Source organism: Nanorana parkeri, unplaced genomic scaffold, assembly GCF_000935625.1.
Source record: "Nanorana parkeri isolate BGI_ZX_2015 unplaced genomic scaffold, ASM93562v1 scaffold1197, whole genome shotgun sequence".
Taxonomy (NCBI): Eukaryota; Metazoa; Chordata; class Amphibia; order Anura; family Dicroglossidae; genus Nanorana; species Nanorana parkeri.
In genome coordinates this window covers 125282-147457 of record NW_017307465.1, presented here as the reverse complement: position 1 = coordinate 147457, position 22176 = coordinate 125282, and the positions used below count along the sequence as shown (strand labels likewise).

The following is a 22176-nucleotide window of genomic DNA, read 5'->3' as shown; positions in this document are numbered from 1 at the left end:
TATTGTTTTCTATATATTTACAGCTTTTACATTTTAGACTGCTTTGCCTTGAGAGTTTGCATATTTTTAACGGGTGCCATGGCTGAAAAAAGGTTGATAATCGCTGCCCTAGATGGCAGATGTAAAGATCTGTGTAAAAATCAACTTACTCTTCCTTCTTGGCTGTGTGCAAGGCAGAGGTATTGACTAGCTGTCTCTGCCACAGAGCTGTGGTTGTATTAAAGGAAGTAGTGGGATTCACAAGGTCTAGCTGCGTTTTTGTAAATAACAGGAGCATGGTGCAGAAACTAAACATTAAATTAGTTCATTTTTTATTTTAGGTCTACTGAAGTCCTGATTGGGCTTATGCAAGAATATCTGAGAATATTTATGCTTCAAATATCAGAATTCTGCAGGACTAACTATAATAGATTTTAGGGATGCACCGATATATCGGCCGAAAATGGCACTTTTGGCATAATGCCGAAAGTGCCATTTTTATACCGATACATTGGCGCATCCCTGCTTTCTTTCCTCCCCGCTGGGCGCTGCTCTGTGTCCCAGCGGGGAGGAGAGAAACTGCGACAGCCGGCCGAGCGATATGGGGGGAGAGCACTGTGAGCGGCCGGTGTCTCTCCCACATCGCTCAGCCTCCTATCACAGTCCGGCAGAGCGGTGTGTGGGCGGAGACAGGCCGCGCCGTCACACGAGGCTGAGCTCTCCTCCCTGCATTGCTAGCTTTCCTCTTTTTTTATATTTTATTTGTCCTAAGTGAGGCGTTAGACGCACATATGTGATATAAATATATATGTGTGGGTGCACTTTGTAAGAAAGTATATTACTGACGTGGAAGAATCACACAGCAAAAATGTCAAAAGTGTGTCAGTCATTTACGAACAGAAACTAAAAACAAGCTCAGTCATGAAGGGGTTAAAAGGGAAATATCAGGGGTTTGTTTAGACCCCTAATATTTCCCCCAAGCCCCTAAAAGTAAAGTAAAAAATAAAAATATTTAATAAAAAATGAACATAATTTTAAGTACTCATTTATATATTTAAATGATTTTAATACTCTAATATTTTAATATTGTGCATTGAATAAAATGTATTTTTTTAGAACAATTATATGTGTATATGAGCTTTCTTGGGTGACATATTTAAACCCCCCCATTGCTTTTGGCAATTGTAGTTTCTTTATACACCGATCAGCCATAACATTATCACCACCTGTTTTATTTTGCCGCCAAAACAGCCCTTGGTCAGCAACAATTGTTAGGTAGGTGGTACGTATCAAAGTAATATCCACATGAATGGCAGGTTTCTCAGTGGAACATTGCCCAAAGCACCGGCTTGCCTTCCTCCCACGGTGCATCTTGGTGCCATCTCTTCCCCAGGTAAGTGACACACACGCACCCACCCACATTATATAAAAGACATTTGATTCCATAGACCAGGCCACCTACTTCCATTGCTCTGTGGTCCAGTTCTGATGCTCAATTGCCCATTGTAGGCAATTTTGGAGCTGTACACAGGTCAGCATGGGTACTCTGACTGGTCTGTGGCTATGCAGCCCCATACGCACAATCTACAGTGCATTGTGTGTTCAGACACCTTTCTATCAGAACCAGCATTATCTTATTTTTCACCAATTTGAGCTACAATAGCTCTTCTTATTGGATCGGACTACACAGGCCAGACTTCGATCCCCACATTTATTACTGAGCCTAGGACACTCATGACCCTGTCGGTGTTTCATCTCACAAGTGCTGCAGTTTTGGAGTTGCTCTGACCCCGTCCTAGAGCCATCACAAATTGTCCCTTGTCCAAGTTGCTCAAATCCCAACGCTTGTCCATTTTTTCGGCTTCCAACACAACTGCAAGGACAAAATGTTCATTTGCTGCCTTATCTATCCCACCCAATTCCAGGTGCCATTGTAACAAGATAATTAATTTCACTTCACCAGTCAGTGCTCATAATGCTATGGCTGATCGGTGTATACCTTTCACAGGAAAGTCTGCACTTTCATGATAATTTAATATTCAGATTCTTGCATGTACCTAAACTGTGACTGGTTCTCTTCAAAATGAAACAATACCCAGATCAGGCAGGGTGATGGATGTAAAGGCAATATGTGTTCTGTACACAGCAGGTACAGATAGGTGTGGTAAAGGAATAACAAGACTATTAATGCAATGTACCGCACAGATTAAAGACACTGGTTTCACATGGGACCTCACAGGGAGCTAGTAATGACCCATTAAACTGTATCTACAGTCAGGCAGCATCTCCAGCTGTGATGACATAATGAAATGCCTTGGACATCAATTAATTTCCTATTCTGGGTTTCACTAGCTTTTCCTAATTATAATTTAAAGCACTCCCTGCATTTCATGCCCGCTTAGAGGACCTCACAATTTCCAGGGAAAGTGGCAGTTACAGGTGCAGCTAATATCAGGGAACCTGCTGGCTCAAGTAAATTGTGCTACGCTTAATGCATGAAGGGTGCCACCCTACAGTACACATTGAGCGTGTAAGGGTGGAGGGCTTAAAGCACAATTATATACACTTGTTTCTGTCAGCAGGTGCAAACCCCTCTAATACACCTGTACAATTGTTCCAGTAAGCCATCTGAAAAATGTCAGAATGAAAAGACTCGGTGTGCTAAGCAAGTAATCCACAGCCACCCAATTATATCCATAATAGTCCACCCAAAAGTGATATTCTGGCTATAGGTGTAGCATGTGGGGCTGGATCAACCCCTGGCTTTAAAGAGGAATTCAACCTTTTGCAAAATTATAATAAATACACACTTTTCCATAAAAGAAAAATGAGCATTGATTATCTTTTGCATAGGAGACAGTAAAGCTTAGCAATTAGTAGACTGTTCCGTCCATACCACGGTACACTAGTATCACGCCATGGATATTCAGTAACATGGATGGGAAAATGTAAAAGGACTAAAAGTGGGGTAACGTCACTGCACTTGTATTCCACTGAAACAACAAGTCCTTCTGCTACAGTAGCTGATGTGACGCGTAGTTTCTCCATTCACAGACCCTGTCAATGGATCTGTGAATGGATGATGTACCCGAGTGGGCAGACGGTCCTCCGGGGAGAAGAAGCCCGCAAATCAGGTAAATATATATAGATATATATATAGATATATATATCTATATATATATCTATATATATGTAACATGAAACTTGCCTTTAAGGCCCATAATTCTCAAATCTGTGTCTGTCCACAGTTACATTTTGGGTGTTCTCGCCCACTATTGCATTTTCCAGCTCCTGTGGCACCCCTTATAATAAAATATATAAAGCCAAAACAGGGAGAGTGGAAATCCCTATAATGGTCACAGACACCTCAATAAGGGCCATGGAGTGCTTACGATCTGTCACTGGCAATGACTCGCCAGTGACAGGATCGAGGAAATACCCATTTGCTTCCACTATGTCGCTCCCGCTGCTGCAGGATGTCACTTGCCAGCAATGGAGTGACGTCCCGCTTATTTGGTTATCCGGAAGCAGATGAGCATTTCTCTTCCCCATAGAGCAATCCTGTTGTAAGTGTGACCTGGCTCCTATAGGGTCCAGGTGAGATATATAAAAATGGTCAGGAAGTTGAACCTTTCAGCATCCACCAAATAAATGAAATAACAATTCCGGTGGATTGACTCTTTGTTTAGAGCGGGGGAGGTTAAGAACTCTGTCAGGTTTTTACTGCTATCCGTGGCTCCTTAGAGATGTCCACTCACTTACGGTCGCAGTGATAGCAGTTTCATCATAGAGGAAGGGTGTTCTCGCCCACCTTTGAGTCGCAACAGAGACACCGGCACAAAAAGCAAACAAAGATTGTAGCTTTTCCCTCACTCCCCTGAAAAAAAAATGTGGTTTCTATTGCTTGAGATTTGACTTCCAGTCTGGTTGTGAAGGAAAACCTCTCTAACAGAGCCCTGGATAGCAGTAAGAACCGTTAAAGAGTTCTATTCCTTCTCCATTCTATCTAAAATTTTGAAAAAGTTCTGTCTGGCCTTGCACTTTAAAGTTGGGGGAGGGTGGGTTCTATGTGTCTCTGAACCCCATTTTTCACACCTTTGGACTTCCAGTGCCTTTATAGATCAGTAAGGAATTGTTCCCTGTTGGAGCAAATCAGGCCATGGTGTTCTCAAGGGATTTTGACCTCTCTGGGGATCAGCTTCAGCTTCCGGATCACTCACCGAAGGCAACATCCACATGTGCTATGTGACATAACCTAAAGTTTATCTATATCCCAAGTTTAGTTTTGGATAGAACAAAGATTACAACTCCTGTCAGGTGGTACTGCCATTGGTGGCTCCATTAAAGAGATGCCTTCATTTCCTGTATGGTAAAATGGTTGGCCAAAGGACAGGAAGCGAGAGGAAATCTAACAGCAACACATAAAGAAATATATTTTTAAGGTAATTGGGGGATTGCTAGAACCTCCGTCAGCTTTTTTTTATTGTTGTCTGTTTCTCTGTTACAGGTTTTCCCTCAATTCCTGTCTGGTAAAAGTTTGTCCCCAGAACAGAAAGTGATCAGAGATCTCTCTAATGGAGCCCTGGATAGCAGTAAAACCCAACAGTGGTTCTAACCTTTTTCCATTCTATCCAAAACGTAAAAATAAAAAAGTTTGGGGTACACGTAATGCCCGTTCAAACCAGGCACTGTGGCTGGTGTGCTTTGCCTAGTATAGCGCTGACGTGCCCATTGTGTACTATTTCGGTTAGAACTTTATTGAAATGTCACAACTGACATTCCATTGAGTACAGTATGCCATACTTTTTTCAGTGCACAGCACCACGTTTCCACCGCAATGTGGTGGTGTAACCCACGCCTGACGGTGACATGGCAAATCGGCTTATCTGAAAAAAAACAGGTAGCGCAGCCCCAACACATCTGCTGTGAATCGACCCTAACACTTTAGAAAATTATTTTCGTCTTTTCCTGAACATTCTCCTATTTGTTTCTGCAATTATACAGACATTCATCAGATAAAATTCTTTATTTAACCTGTTGAAACCCCTTTAAAAAGGAAATACCTTTAATTAGCAATAAAGAAACTATTTAAGAAAACCTGATGTGCTATGATTCCAATCCCATCATATGAAACATTACTGCTAGAAATAACAATTTCCAATCTTAAAATGCTAAGTATGGTTATAACATCCACTTTGCCTCCATGTCTGTTCATCACAAATAATTTCTGTGGCACTGCAGGGCAGGAGAGCTAATGTAATTTATAACAAGCAATTCCTGGAGATCTCTGCCTTGCTGATAATAATCCAATTCCCTAAAAGAATAAGACAACAGCTAAAACACAGCTTGGGTTACAATGATTGCTCCTGCAAATCCCAAGCCAAGACATCACAATTTCACCGTGCTAATTTTTCACGGCCCCTGCCCATAGAGAGGAGCAGAGGTTGTGACCTGGGTCAGGTGTGCACTCCCCGAGTGTGTTAAAGGGACAGAAGGTGCGTGGAAATCTGAATATTATACATTTGCTTACAGATTCAACAGCTGTAAACATATGAGGATCAGGGGGGCTAATCTAGAGTGCAACACAGCCAAAGACATCAAGAGCAGCTAATGTGTACGCTTAAATTCCAGCACATCGACAGCCCACATCCTTCTGTTACAGCTTCTATAGCTTCTATAGCTTGGTCAGGCTGAAGCCACAAATATGAATATATATTTAGCATTACAGATTTGTTTATGTCCAAAAAATGTTTCCAGGGTTGTACTTAAAACACAAATAAGCTGGCCATTTGCTTTGTTGATTTGCCCGGAGCTGCGGGAAGAAACGCGTGGGCAGATCATGTAAGTCTATGGAGATGCAAGTGATACATGGGTGCCCTCACATGCTGCTTCCCACAGCTCTGAGTTTTGAAAGCCACACACAGTGTAGACCTGGATCCATCATTTATGCCTCCGAGACTGTACACCATCTGTGTGTGTCTGTCCAAACTTGGAACTGTGGGAAGCAGCGAGTGAGAGCACACATCTCCCGTGTCTCCATATACTTACATGAGCTGACTACAGCTCTGGGTGTATCAAAAAATGCCCCTCCGTGCTGTATGGGCAACACTCTCAGTGTGAATAAGGCCTTATAGTCAACCTCACCAGAAATTGATATTTTTAATTTGGGTTGGCACTGGTGGACAGTATTCTTCATCTCGGGATCTCCCTGCCATGAAGCTGAAACAAAGCAGCCATTCCATGTTCACTTAGAATCACCAATTACTTGTTTATTGAGATTACTATTCATTACGAGGAGGATATATGAAGTGTCTTTCCTTTCCTTTCCTGCCCTGTAGCTTTAACTACAGAAAGTGGTACCAGAAGCAGTAAGGGAAGGCTTTGTAGGAACTGGCATTGGAGGCAAGGCTTTGCAGGAATTGGCATTTGGGTTCCTATGCCAGCATATTTATTAAAAATCACTTTTATATAGAGATGCACCACAATTTCGGCCGCCAAAACAGATCGGGCAAAAATGACACTTTTGGGCAAAATACCGTAAGCGCCATCTTTCGGATGAAATTGCAGGGCATCTCTAGTTTCTCTCCTCCCCGCTGCACACTGCTCTGTGTCCTCTCTGACACAGAGCACCATCCAGAGGGGGTGGGAGAAACTGTCAGGAGGCTGAGTGGTGCGGGAGAGGAGAGCGTTATGTGCGCTGCGTCACAGGAGGCCAAGCTCTCCTTCCGCATTGCCCTGCTCAGCCTCCTGTGACAGATCAGGATGGAGAGCAGTGTGGAGTGCGGAGACAGCTGTCAGATTCACATAACTATGGTTTCCTTAAGAAAACTGTATACAGGACATAACACATATATAGACATGATGACTCAAAATAGAGTTTGGGTTTATCTGCACTATTCTAATCCTGCATTTATAAAGACCTACATTATACCATGCACGCAATGCTAATTTATAGGTAATGTACATGCACACAGAACATAAAACATCATTTAAATGCAGCAATGCAAATTAAAGTGTCACTAAACTCAGGAGATAAATCTTAAAAATGGATTCAAGTACCTTAACTATTAACATAAATGTATCTTATTTGTGTAACACTCGACTGCAGATCTTCAAATCATCTCTGAATTGGTGCCGACACTGTCCTTCCTTCTGGAGGGTGCTTTTGTTCCCCATGGTCCCTGTGTGTGTGTGTGTTGTAAAAGTAGCCACCTCTCCAAGCTCACTCCTGCCATCTCAATACAAATTAGAAAACTAAACGTGAAACAATTGTTTTTTGTGTGTCCTATTCACAAAGCTTGTGTGATGGGTGGTTATCTGCGATAAAATGCAAACATGATGCATTTTATTGCAGGTCGCTGCACGGTGGCACAGCACGCTGCTGTGCATGGACTTGAACGGAGTGCCACAACGCACTAGCCCAGGCTAATGTGAACAGGCCCCTCAAGTATTGAATCTACTGAATCAGCATGGCAGCCATACTACTAACATTTTCCAGAGAGGTTAACAATGGAAGCCTCCGTACCTTTTTTATTACAGGTGGATATCATAGGATTAGGTTGTTTAGTTAGGTCCTCACATCACATAATTACTGGTAAATACTAGGGATGCACCGATACCGGCAGCGAGTACAGATATTTTTTTTTCCGATACTCGCCGATACCAAGTACCGCATACCAGTGCTGCGTGTCCTGATCATCAGGAAGTCGGGCGGAGGATCATGACCCATCGCTGGGCTTCCTGATTGCCTGTGAAGCTGGTGTTCTAGCAAAAGAACACCGGCTTCACTTGCCGAGGCTGCCTGACCAATCAGAAAGCTGGGCGGCAAGTCATGAGGTGCTGTCCGGCTTCCAGATTGGTCAGGAAGCCAGGCTGCCTAGGAACAAGTGAAGCTGGCTTCCTAGCCAATCAGGAAGCCGGGACGCGAGTCATGACGTGCCGCCCGGCTTCTTGATTGGTTAGGAAGCCAGGCTGTCTACCTACAAGTGACGCCCGCTCCCTAGCCAATCAGGAGCCGGGCAGCACGTCCTGACCCGCCTCCCAGGTCATGATGTGCCACCCTGCCTTCCTGATTGGCTAGGAAGCTGGCTTCACTTGTTGCCAGGCAGCATGGCTTCCTAACCAATCAGGAAGCAGGGTCATAACCCACCACACAGCTTCCTGATTGTAAAGGAAGCCAGCTCCATGCTCCCTCGGCACTGCCAGTCAGAGGGAGATCTCCCTCTGACCAGAAGTTCAGGTATCGGTGGTAAGTATCGGAGCATTTGGGCGAGTACGAGCCGAAATACTCGATATCGGTGCATCCCTAGTAAATACTGTTAATCTGACAGATTACATTCTGGCTTTGTGTGCTCAGCTCTACTTTCAAACTGTCCACATAGCCTATCCCTAGTGTAATTTCAGAAAAACAACAAGCCTTTTAGTAAAACACACCATGAGGTGAATATATATCTATCTATATAGATATCTATCTATATAGATAGATATATCTATCTATCTATATAGATAGATATTTTGTCTTCCTGATATTATATACATTAAATTCCCCTTAAACATTCAGCTGCTCCCATCACTTATATGTTCCCACTTAAGGTATTTTAAATATCTGAGTAGTATCTAACAGACACAGAGTGGGTAGTGCAGAATGGGATCTCACCTTCTGAAGCCTTGATATGGTAACCTTTCTCCACACCGGGGGAGACCGCCAATAATTGCATGATCCGGTCCAGCAGGCCATGAATCACCTCAAAGCCAGGGTTCTTATTGTAGTACACGGCACATAGGTGTCTGTGATTCCGGGCTCCAACATCTAAAAAAGGAACACAGTTCCATAATGAGCACTTACTATTATTTCTCTGTTAATCATCTAAATACATAAATTCATCATTCTAGATACTTGCATGAAATAATTATAATCAGAGTAAATAAACAAACAGATTTATAACGTTAGCATCTGAGTTGTTGGATGGAACATACTCCTGAGAACACTCGGAAGCCAATGAAAGAAAACTCTTCTACGAGAAAAATTTCCTTTAGCCTATAGCAATACATTTGTTTCCTTTCCGAGTCGTGTCATATGGTCCAGCAAGAAATATCCTTTTCTGCAAAGTTTTCATAAATCAGCTGCTCAATGACATTGTATTGGTGGCCAAAGACATCAGACACTGACCGACATTTCGGCCTTCTGACACCCACTAATGTCCATTCCGCTTGTGGGCGCATGTCTATTAGGGATGCCCTGATACCATTTCTTCAAGACCAAGTACTTTCCCTCAGGTACTCTCCGATACCAATTACTGATACTTTTTCTTAAAGGGACATTTTTTCTAAAACAATACAGACTAATGATTTTAGAGCAGTTTCTCACCAGGGATGCGTATGGGTCTCATTAGTGCTCCGAGGGAGGGTGCTGGCCTGAATGGGTGGGTGTTCTGCTGAACGGGTGGGTGTCGGGCTCATGCCGCCCTCCGGAGCTGTACAGGTGGGTATGAAGCTGTCCTTTGCTGTGCCTGCGCCCAGAAGTAGATGGAGGCAATGTACAACCGGACAGGCACTGTCAAAGACAGCTCCCCGAGGTCCCCAGCAGGCTCCCTGAGGTCCCCATCAAGTGTGGGACCTCTGACAGCCAAATCCATTTAAAAATTTCAAGGGCCCATATCGACTCTATGTATCCTGGCATCTTTACAAGTACTAATGCGATAGCAATACTAGCATCAGTATCGGGACATCCCTATTGCATAGATATTAGGGATGTCCCGATACTAGTATTAGTATTGGGGCGGTTACAGGGAATTTTCACTAGTACTTGTACTCGTGAAAATGCCCCAATACTAAAGGCTGATACTGGCCCTTTAAAAATGTAACCAAGTTTGGCTGCCTGCGCTTGCTTGGGACCTCGCAGTAGCTGTCTATGACAGCACCGATCTGGCTCCACATCTCCTGCTCCTCCTTTCCGGTGCCTGCAGAGACAGGCACAGCAAAGGACAGACCTGGAACCCCGCACCCACATATAGCTCTTGTGAGATCAGCACGCAGCCCTGTATAATTGCTGTATAATCATGGATTGACGGGATCAATGATTATACAGCAATAGAGAATGGCAACCGGCTATAGAGGACTACAAATCCCAGCAATCCATGATTGCTGGTTGCCCTTCTCCATTGCTCAATATTCATGTATTGCTGAGATTAGTAGCCCTTTATAGCCGGTTGCCATTCTCTATTGCTGTATAATCATTGATTGATGGGATCTGTAGTCCTCTGTTGCTGGATGTCATTCTCCATTGTTGAATAATCATGGGTTGAGTTACAGCTCTTCATAATGATGAAGAAACTGCCCTAAAAATCATAAGTATCGGTAAGAGGTATCTGAGAGTACCTGAGGGAAAGTATTTGTATTTGGCCTTGAAAAAAGTAGTTTGGGGACATCCCTACTATGCACTATAATGCACTGCTAGTGTTATCTAAAATTTTCCCTCAAAGAATGACTTGACCAGGGGTGGCACAGAAGCAACCAGTCCATTTTAATCAATTAAAGGGTGAACTGATTCAAAAATGATTTTACAGATGGAACCTGTTGATCCAAGTTAGCTACTGGCTTCCTAGAAGTCTTGGAAAGTCCAACAGCCATAACTCCACACTCTGTTCCTGTCAAGCCTGAAGTTTTGAATGTTACCACCCAACTTCCTGTGTTTCACCTCCTCTTATTGTATACTCTAAAACAGGTGTCTGCAACCTTGGCACTCCTGCAGTTGTGAAGCTACAAGTCCCATAAAGCACTGCAAGACTGACAGCCACAGGCAGGACTCCCAGAAGCATGATGAGATTTGAAGTTTCACCACAGCTGGAGTGCCCAGGTTGCCTACCCCTAAAAACTAATTAAAAAATGTAATAAGGAAAGTGGGGACCCCTTGTCATTTCCATAGAGGATATGCAGATAAAGGGACACAGAGATCTCAACAAAAGAGCCCTGAGGTAAAGAAAATTTTAGATTATTTAACTCTCTAGCATCTATCAATAAAATTTGATTTTTGGGTGGATTGGCCTTTTGTTCTCTGAGCATTTGTTATCACTGGCTCCAAACTAGAGAGGAACATGTATTCACCATTTCTCCTAACAGATTGGAAGTGGCAGGTATGTACTGGAAGCTTGGAAGCGCCGGTTCCTTTTTACATTGCAGTTTTAGGATGGGTACTATACATATCTACATTCATCAAAGGAAATTGTTCAGAGTTCAGTACTGGCATACATCACATGTCTGCTGAGATTTAGTCAGCTATAGTCTACAAAGATTATGCTGATTTCCCCAGGATCTCTTGTAACAGAGATGCATATACACAGTGAAGTGAATGAGAGCTGATTTTCTAACAAGCTGTATCCCAAGGCAAACACTTCGCCTGAAGCAGCTGTTCCAACCTGCCCAGCTAAACGTCAGACATTCAGAAGACATATGTGGTACACTATCAAATCAACGTATTACTGCTCTAGGGTTGGGGGCCAATATATACCTCATCCGCTTTGCAGCCTTTTCTACATTGGGCTGATTATTTTAAAAAACAAAACACGATGTTAGAGAAAAAAAAAACTGATTGAAATCTGATTTTCATTTTCTGCCTGGATCTCAAAGGTCCAAAACTTGTTTAATTGTCTACATTCGGACTTAAAGTGGACCTTTACCACCTTTCACTAAAAATCACATCAGCTTAACAGCTTGAAGACCAGGTGTTTAGACCCCCTTCCTGCCCAGGCCATTTTTCAGTGTTCAGCGCTGCGATACTTTGACTGACGCTTATTCCGTCATGCAAAGCTGTACTGAAATGAATTTTATACCATTTTTGGGGACACATAGAGCTTTCTTTTGGTGGTATTTAATCACCACTACGGGTTTTATTTTTTACTATAATTAGGAGAAAATACTGAAAATTTTGAAAAAAAAAGTTTTTTTTACATTATGTTAGGAAACATTTATTATTACTCAATTTTTTGGTAAAATATAAAAGTCGGGGTCATGTCGGGTAAATAGACACCAAACATGTTAAGCTTTAAAATTGCGCGCACCCGCGACATCGCAGAAAACTACCATACCCAAAATTGGCCATAGGCGACACTTTAAAAGCTTTTACCGCTCATCAGTTTAGTGTTATCAGTGATTGATGGCCCTAGAACTATTGCTCTCACTGCGACGTTCGCGGCGATATTTAACATGTGCGGCGTAATGGGCGCTATTGTCTTTTTTGCACATATGCGTCCCCGACGCATGTTTGCATGCATGTATGTATGGGTGGGGACTTACATTTTTTTTCCCACTAAACTTTATTGCTATCACATACGGGGGCTAATAAAACCCCCCTATGTGATAGCAAAATATGTGACAGGTCCTCTTTATGGAGACCCCTAATGTCACTTAGGACCCACCAAAAGAAGCTGATGAAGCAGAGATCTGCTCCATCAGCTTCTTTGCAGCTTCTGAAGCTGGAGAGTGACACAAGAATGCGGAAGTGATGTAAAATACAACACTTCCGCATTCTTTCAGAGGAGAGGGGACCGGAGGGAGCTCGTGTACCGAGCTCTCTCTGATCCCCTGTATCGCTTGTATGTTAACAGGCATCGCTGCTTTTTAAATATCGGCATTTCCCGCTCGCGCGCCGAGGGGGCGTGTCTGATCTAGAGAGCTCCCGGCTGGCCGTTTTTTTACAACGGCCGGCCCTGAGGTAGTTAAAGCTCTGCATGCTGATATGAAATCATCTTACATTCATTAGCTAAACAAAAATATTTTTTTTACTTACAATCAATTTTCCCACTTCCTGGTCTTCTTGCACATTAGTAATGTAATTGTGCTCAAGCAATGCATCCTGGGAAGATTACATCAGCAGAGCATTGCTGGGAAATCTCATCTATAATCTCACAAGATCTCAGGGAAAGGGATTTTCCTCCCCTGAGATGATGTGCATGGTCACATGTCCTAGTCACATGTGCCAGAGTTCCAGGAAGTAAAGGGAGAGCTAGTAACCTGCCCTAGTAAAAATGGTCACTGTGAGAAGAATGGAGAGGAAAATAAAAATAAGCTATGCAAAGAATACAAAGCCGGCAATTATCTAGAAGTATGTGTCTGTAGATTGTCATTACTAAACATTTCTACATGTGTGTTCGTTGTCATTTCAAAGATATGGGTAAAGTTCCTTATTAAAACAAATTGAAAGGTGAAACACAAGGCAAGGAAAACATTAGTGATTCACCGTGTGTGAAAAATTTTGGTGCTCATTTATATAAAATGTGCACCTTTGTAAGGCCTTGTTCACACCAAGCGCAGAGCAGGTGCAGACCGGATCAAAACTGCGTCCAATGTATTCCTATGGTATTTTTAGCTCCAGTTCACATCGCAGCGTGCAGATCCAGAGCAGGTGAAACTGCAGCAGGCCCTATTTTTCCTGCTCTGGATCTGCAAACGCATGCAAATGCCTGGAACGCACTGAAATCCAATTCGAAACTTAAAAAAAACTTTAGCCAAAAACGCATCTAAAAGACTAGCGTGCGTGTGCAGAAACCTGACCGGATCTGCTCTGCATTTGGTGTGAACAAGGCCTTAGAGATGGAGATAAAGGATAAATACAGGCTGGTGCGTATTGCTACATTTCAATATCAAGCATACAGTAGAATATAGATTGGGTAAGGCCTTGTTCACACCAAATGCAGACCAGATCCGGTCAGGTTTCTGCACACGCACGATGCGTTTTTGACGCGTTTTTTTTGCATGAAAAGCTGCAGGTGTTAGTGAGCAAACAGGCAGTGTGATAAGGAGGAGTGGTGGGGGGAAGGGGGTGGATGGAATACTGCATTTGAGGAACTACTAGTATACAATGCCATTCACATTGAAGTACTCACCACAGCTCTCCTTATCTGTCAAGGACATATCCTTATATCCTGGGAAAAGTCTCTCTGCTATCAAACTCCACTGGTCAGCCTTCTTTCTATTGTTCTTATATTGAAAGTGTCTGCTGTCATATAGCTCAGGGCACTGTTGAACCATACTTATGAATCTCTCTGGGTCACAAAACTGGTCCACCATTTTTCCTTTGCTCTCCAGCTCACAAGGTCACCTTTTCCAAAGACAAGAAGTGACAAAGGAAGATTAGGTCATGACAGATGACCATAGGAGGGTTTTTTTCTTTATGGTTATTTTTTGCCATTGAATTGCATTGGGTTGCATTGCGTTGCGTTGTTGATGCGTTTTTGATGCGTTCCAGAGCAGATAAAATAGGGCTTGCCGCAGTTTTTTCACCTGGTCTGGATCTGGTCTGGATCCGCACGCTGCGATGTGAACTGGAGATCAAAATACCATAGGAATACATTGGACGCAGTTTTGATCCGGTCTGCACCTGCTCTGGTCTGGATCTGCTCTGCGCTTGGTGTGAACAAGGCCCAACAGTACAGCTGATTATTATCACTCTAAAAAATTGGAGCACCCATAGAAGAAAGGCAACGGTTTCTTTATCTGGTGATAATCCCCCTCAGCAGACAACGGTTAGCTGATCAATAAAATAATCATTCTGAAAAATCGATTACTCGTTGAAGAGCGTCATCCGATTGCCATTGTAAGCTAAAAGATAGGATGGCAGCAGAGGAGTATGCCGAGATTTCCCCCATCCTTCCGTACATGTTTATACCGCAGCCTGTTCTGCAGGTCAGGTCATAACCGCATATCTGACCAATCTCCAATGTCTATAGCGACCTTTGCACCCAGAACAATGTATATGTGGACTAGTAGAACTGTGTACGTAGAGAATCTAGGAAATAGTTTGACGAGTGGTAACCAGTGAGATCAAGACAAAGAGAAGAGGATTACAGGAGAATGGCGTAAACGGGGGACAAACAAGATAAGGGAAATCACAAATGAGCTGCAGACTTGGTCTTTGTAGAAGTAAGGGAAGAAATTGGTAACAGACCCGAGAAAGCCGCAACCCAGCTGTACATTGTCAAGCTTCAAAAGGTCTGTATCTCGAGCGTACCCGACATGTCCGGAGTATGGGGGCCCAGAGCACTTCATATGTTCATGTAGAAAGCCGTGCAACTTCAGTGAATGATAACTATTCTCACACACACACACACTGCATGTGTGCATATAAAAGGGGCTGATTTACAAAGACTGGTGCAATGAAAACTGGAGATAAATAAAAGGTGTTGCCCGGGGGAGTTCAGGGCATCTCCTTTAAATGCAGGATTCTGATTAGTTTCTGATTGATAACAAAAGCACTCCAAAGATCAGTGTGTAATCTTTAATCTATCGTTCGGCATACAGCAAATATCTCTAACGCGTTTCACGCAAACATGTGCCTAATGGCCACGCTGTCTACACATACAGTGTTCTAGGAATAAGCATACGTTTGCGTAAAATGTGTTCAGAGATGTTCGTCTGAGATATTTGCTGTATGGCGATTGATGGATTAAAGATTACACGCCGATCTTTGGAGTGCCATGGTTCCCTGAATTGGTACATCATGTTGTACCGGTTGCGAGCCGGGATGAGCACCCAGTGGGCAGAGTCAAGTGGACAGACTTGGAAATTCCGATTGATAATTTATATCCAAGGGAGGGAAAAATGTATTACTGATGTTTAAAGCAATGAAAACTAATCGTCTGATTGTACGTTTTATGGATATGATTTTAGTAAACTGAAACGTGATTGGTTGCTGGGTGTGACTTAGCCTTGGATATAATCACTGCTCTCTGCACTGCCAGCTTCCAATAGAACAGGCCATGGCTCTGTGGACAAGACTCACCTTAGGTTATGCTGCCCCCTGATGGTGAAGAGTAAAAAGTTCAGGTACTTTTACAATAACTGACAGGGGGGCCCCTTTTATTATAGAGGATTTATATAGCACCAACAGTTTGTGCAGTGCTTTATAATATAAGGAGGACATTACAATCACAATACAATTCAAGACAAGAAGGTAAGGAGGGCCCTGCTCGTGAGGGCTTGCAATCTACAAGATTAATTCCATTGTGTGTAGACCAGGGGTGCATAAATTAATAAGAAATTCAGGAGCCAGTCTGTCCAATCCAGGAGCCAACAGGTTTTTTTTCCATTGACAAATAAAAGTTAGGTGCCAGCTGAAATTTTTTAAAGGGCATTGGCTACCCGGCTCCTCGAATTTGTCCAGCCCTGGCTTAAGTAGGGTATACACGATACAAATTTCATCCGGTTCCTGATGAACTGGACGAAATTCGCACAGTGGGTGCCGCGAAAATCTTTGGGGCGAACAGAGCTTGCAGCCACTACGGCCGATGTCAGGATACAATGTAAACAGCAGGGGATTCGTCCATCCACAATGTTCTTTTTTTTTTTAGTTCAGAACCATGTATACCCGACTTTAGGCTGGTGCATGGTGAGGGGGCATGAAGGGGCTTGTAAAAGGTAAGTAGAATGCATTTTGCTTGTGTTTGAACATATGTAGCTGAAAAAATGTTTAGGGTCGCTACCTTTTTTCCTTTCCCCCTTAGGAACCTAACATAGAAAATGTTTGTAAATATGAACTTCAACCAATCTAAAGCATACTGATTTAAGTGCAGAACATTGAATGGGCCCCTGGGAATGTTAGGGAAAACATCTATTCCGGTATTTCTATGTCCATACAACACCTATGTACTCTGTATGAGATCTAAAAGTAACATTTACAATGTAATTGGTGACACAAAACAAGACTATATATAAGTTAATGAGGCAGCCATCAACCGTAAATGAAGAAACAGTAAGGCCAAGTCACACAGCCATGTCATGGAGAGTGCTGCCCTCTACCTGATATTACAGGAATAGCAGGGAAATAAAATGAGCAAACTCAGCAAAATGAACCTGGAGATTTTTTTAAGCAATTTCGTTGTTTTCATTTTCACAAATATCAACCTCCAGGCTATCCTCCCAGCTGTAGATTTCTTTTATTTTTAGAAAACAAAAGTACAAGGGACTTTTATCTGGAGACAGAGCGAGAGAGAGCAGAAGACTAGAGACTAAACACACAATGTCCTGATCATAGTTCAAGTTTTTGTTTTTTTAAATGTCACATTCACTTTCCCATCTATATAGAAATGTGGTAGGAAATTGTGCATTGGAATTCACTGCTGTGTACAACCCAGTCAGCTCTACACCTAGGGGAGTTTACAAAAATGTCAACTGAGGACGCTGGCAGAGATTAAAGTTAGATAGATAGTGTCTTATGCATAAAAATTAAAAGGCGACTGTCATAGAAAGAAAGATTAGAGCTAAACATAAGGGAACCAAGACAACTGAGATATTGCTTATGAGTCCTGCAATGGGATGAAGCAGGGCTATATTTTCTATGTGATAATTGTGGGCCTGTACCTTGGGTGGTACTACAGCCCAGCCTTAAAGGGTTAATTCACCTTTGTTGTAAACTTTCTGGTGCATCCAAGAGATCCAATATGTTAAAAAATGTTGTGCAAGCAGAAAAACTCCTGCTCCTTAAAATCACATACCACCCACGGCTGCGTCTAGATATAACCCAGGATGGATGGACCATTGAGGAGCTCTAAGAAATCACGGAAACAAATCACGTCTCTCCTTCCCCATGTTGTAGCAGCACTGAGGTCACAGAGACGGGAAAAGAGGAGTCTGGAGTGAGAAGCTTGTTCACATGCCCCCTTCCCCAACACCCTTCAGTGCAGGGATGCTGATGGGGATCATGCACAGCACATTAGGGCGCGCTTTCCTGAGAAGTGTGCTCTCCTCTGGCGCTGACCAATCTACTCGGTCACCTGCTTCTCTGTCCACCACCGCCACCATATTCTGCATTGCTTCTTCTAGGTCCCCCATCATTCTGTCCGACTATTGTGGTGACTGTGATGACGCGACTTTTGCACATGAGCACATTGTCCTTGGCACCCAGCTTGATGCCCGGCACACTGCAGGTGCAGTGAAGGACCTGGGGTAGTACATTGCATGGCACCTGCGCCATACAGTGTACACGAGAGATCAGAACTGCTAGAAGTCAGAAGCAGCTGTTTTTTGGCAGAAGAGACTTGGACTATCTATACTGACAAATAAACTCAAACTTCTAGGAGTGTTTTATTTTTTGTAGGCTTACTTCCACTTTAAGATCAGGACTCAATTACTGTATGTCAGAACAGAGGGGTAAGTAATATTCTCAGGAATTTGATGTTACACATTGATTCTCATTCATAATAGTTTTTTTTTAGTTTTTTTTAGCTATCAAAAGCGAACTAATCCTTCAACCATTTGCCCTTATTATGTCTGGCCGTCTCAGGGTAAATGCAGCATTGAAGGATTCCCTGGAGGACACAGGGGAGGTAACAAGCTCTCCCTAGGCTCAGGTAACATGCAGCAATCTCCACGTCCTCTGATGACATACTGGCTTTATATTTAGGGATCATTTACACAGGATTGTGACCGCAACACATGGTTACAGCTTTGGGTAGAAGATAGGGTTGCATAGATACAGGTTTTTTCAGGTTTTTTTCAGTATAGAGTAACGATATATTTTTTTTCGCAACTCGCCGATACCAAATACTGATACCGGAAGTCCCATTAAGGAAGCCAGGCAGCATGCAATGACTTGTCACCCAGCTTCCTGATAAGCCGGTAAGCCGTCTCCATGCTCTCTTGTCCCCAATTGATGAGGAAGCATGGAGCTGGCTTTCTGGCCAATCAGGAGGCAAGGGGACGGGTAATGACTTGCTGCCCGGCTTCCTGATTGGCCAGCTTTCTGATCAATCAGGAAGTTCTGGTATTGGGATAAGTATCAGGAGCATTTGGGCGAGTATCAGTACTTGCCCAAATACTTGGTATCGGCACCGCTACTAGTATCAGTGCATCCCTAGTAGAAGATGGTTAATGTTTGTTTACCTTTAGAGGAGTCCTTCGTTACCACATCAGAAATCTCAAACAATTTCAAAGGGAGCGACATTTTGCGGTTGGCAGCAATAGTCTTCAGTAAGCCCGGAAGTAAGGTTGTACGTGCCACCTAACCAATGAAGGTACAAGCTTGGATTAGATAATTGTTCCGTGATTGAACACATGACAGTATGCAACAGACCAATTCACAAGGCTGCACTCACTTTTCAGACATCACAGTCAGTACAATGAAAATAATAAATGACCTAATTTATAGTTTTTAACATCCAACATCCTCCCTTTTAATAACATTGCACTATACCATCTTGGAATGCCGCAATAACAATGCTATACAATTTTATAAATTTACCTCTATTTGGAGAGCCCTTCATTTAAGTCGGATTGTCATTAAATTATAACTTAAAATTAAAACTTTAACTTGACCAAGAACTATATGAATCTAAAAATGGTCACATGACATAACCCCAATGGAATGAAGAAAAAAAAAGGTAACTGCCACTCTAAAGTTGGGTGTTCACATTTCATTTTTTAATTTAACCTGTGGGCTGAACAAGAAAATATCACAGATTCCTCCAAAGCTTATGAGCGTAGATCGAGGAATCTCCTGCCGTCTCCTTTGTATTCCGATAGCAGCTTCTGTCAGAATAACTGACCAGAGCTAGCAGTTCATTGACTGCTGGTTTTGTTTGGCCGAGAAGTTTCCAACATGTTCTTTCAATCAGCTGACCGAGGGATGCCAGTCAGGAGGATGCCCTCAGTGGCACCCACAAAGCGAATTTCGGCCAGTGCATCAGGACCCGGACATAATTTGATGTGTGTAGAATATAGCCTACTTAACTCTTCATAGGGTCCCTGTGCTTTCTACAGTTAGAAAGCACAGGGACCCGAGTTAGGACTTGTGTGTTGTCACTCCTCTCGGTGGAGAAGGGCACAGACAGCATTTCTCCACCTGATCCATCTACAGATAATGTATATACAGAAACTGCGCCAATATTGTTAAATAGGTTACATTTGCTGATGTACACATTTCCACCACTTTCAAATTTAGAAATGTATTTGTTTAGACCAGAGGTTTGATTTTTTTTCAGGTTGGACATACACACAGGCATACATCAATTTAGCAATCTTTCCATTGCAGTAGCAATTGGCAAGTACCTGACATTGTCACTACTTTCCCTTAGACTCTATATCTAAGAGTTAGATTAGGTGAAATATATATAAAACTTTTTTACTTCATTTATAATATAAACATAAAGATAAAAAGTATTAATATGACTTAACGACTATTATTCAAGATTGGCTGGTAACGACAATAAGTGTTGGGGTGTAGTCATTAATAAGGTATTAAAGATCATAATCTCATTGAGAATGACTTTCCTGAGAACATCAAACACAGCAATGCAAACATCATCTCAAATACAAAAAAAAAAAAGAGAAAAGAGTAAAGCCAGGAACAGGTAAACAAACACTAAACTGGCTCTGGCACTTCCACTTTCTGTGTGGGAAGCCATAAAGACAGACAGACAATAGCTGGAAACTCTTCTTATGCGATAACGAATGTCTCTGACTGCCAGAGGCACTTTGTTACCACCTCCTAGGTTCTTAGTAGCAGACCAGTAATTTTAAGAACGCTTTCAGCAAAGAAAGTGGAATTGTTCAAGAAACTTTTGGACGATTTCTTAAGGGACCATAATATACAGGGGTACAGGTACTCCTAGAATGAGATCCTAATAGGTTGGACTTGATGGACTAATGTCTTTATTCAACCTCAAATACTATGTAACTCTGCTAGTCTGCCCAATGATAGGCATGTGCCTGTCACAGGCTTCATTCTTTCATGGCCAATCAAATAAAGCAGCATATGAGCTGTAAAAGTCCACAGAAAAGGGAATGGCATAACTGTACTTCTACATGGCGTGGCTGTTGCTTGAATCAAACTGACTGCTTGTTATGGGGCCATCTATGGCCAGACCTTATGAAATAAGACTTCAGCTTGCTTAACAGGTTATTTGTAATTGTAAATGGTCTAATCCTTTACATTTAAAGGCAGAGCTCGCCTTTTGGGAAATAATAATAAATGCACCCACATTGATAGATGAGAAAGTGTGCATTTATTTATATTTTGTATTAGATCATTGCAACCACCAGCAGCGGACTGCAGGTGCCATGCGCAGGTTCCTGCAGACTCATCCTGTAGTCCCAGGCCCATACAGAGCTATGACTCTGGGCTGTACCTACTTTATTTATTAACCCATTCCACAAAAAACGAGCTATAGTTACTTCCAAAATTAGAGCAGAAGTAAGCAGTCGCCTGCAGACAGTATTTAGTCCCTGGGTTCTGTCATCTTCCTCTGTTCTTTACTATGCGCCATGCAATGCTAGTTCTCCAATTATAGGGCACTGTCCATAGGGTTATATTAAAATCTGTAACTCCTTTATGTCCACTGCAGTCTCCTCTGGGAGGTCACAACCATCATAACTAAGGCCTCAAACACATGACACAAGTGTGCTTAGCTACCTGTGTGCATTAGGGTTGCAACTGATCACTTAATCGATGATAATCGATTATGAGAATAGTTGTCAACTATTCTCATTTTGGATTAGTCGGTTGGATCCCCTAGCTCTCTCCTCCATGCTGGGAGGAGGGCACAGCAAGCAGTGTGCGGGTGCAATAGCCAGCCTGCTATTGCAACAGCCCACTACCTGCTGTATTTATATTCATCTGCCGTAGGCGGAATCTTGCCATTAGCAGCTGTCATTCCCTGGCTGAAGCTCTTCAAGTGCCATGTGCTTACAATACAATTATAAAAAAATATATATACTATAAAAAGGTGGGAAAAAAGTCATTTTCGGTTTCGGCGTGACAAATTCTGCTGCAGGCAGTGCTTTGCAGCGCCATTCATTTCAATGGCACCCCAAACGCGCCGCCTGTACTGGAACACATGGTACTGCAATGCTTTGCATTCCATTGCAGTGCGACTGCAAAAAATGCGCATGCAGTTTTATTCTGAAGTAAACTTTATGTTTGTAACCCCACATTAGTGTATTTTAAATTAAGAATGGCATTTCATTTTTTTTTTACCCGATTAATTGAAAAAATAAATCGGCCAATTAATAGATTATGAAAATAATCATTAGTTGCAGCACTTGTGTGTATTGATCTGTTCAGCTTAATACTCTGTCCATTCTTTGGGGTTCAATGTGTAAGGAGCAAGGTTCGCAGATGAGGTCTCAGTTTATATTAAAACTGCAACCAAGAGAAGCAGAAGCTGCTGTCAACAGCCGCTCTTTAATGGCATTTACAGATGAACTATG

General features: G+C 42.6%; 1 protein-coding gene across 1 annotated transcript in view; it reads right to left on the bottom strand.

The window, feature by feature from the left end:
* FARSB (phenylalanyl-tRNA synthetase beta subunit) overlaps positions 1–22176 on the bottom strand; it is a 50370-nt gene that overhangs the window by 7427 nt on the left and 20767 nt on the right. Inside the window, exons 15-16 of the mRNA XM_018568488.1 lie at positions 18853–18970; positions 8636–8788 (exon numbers count right to left, since the gene is read on the bottom strand). Of these exons, the coding sequence (XP_018423990.1) occupies positions 8636–8788; positions 18853–18970 (271 nt within the window). The remainder of the gene's footprint in view (positions 1–8635; positions 8789–18852; positions 18971–22176) is intronic.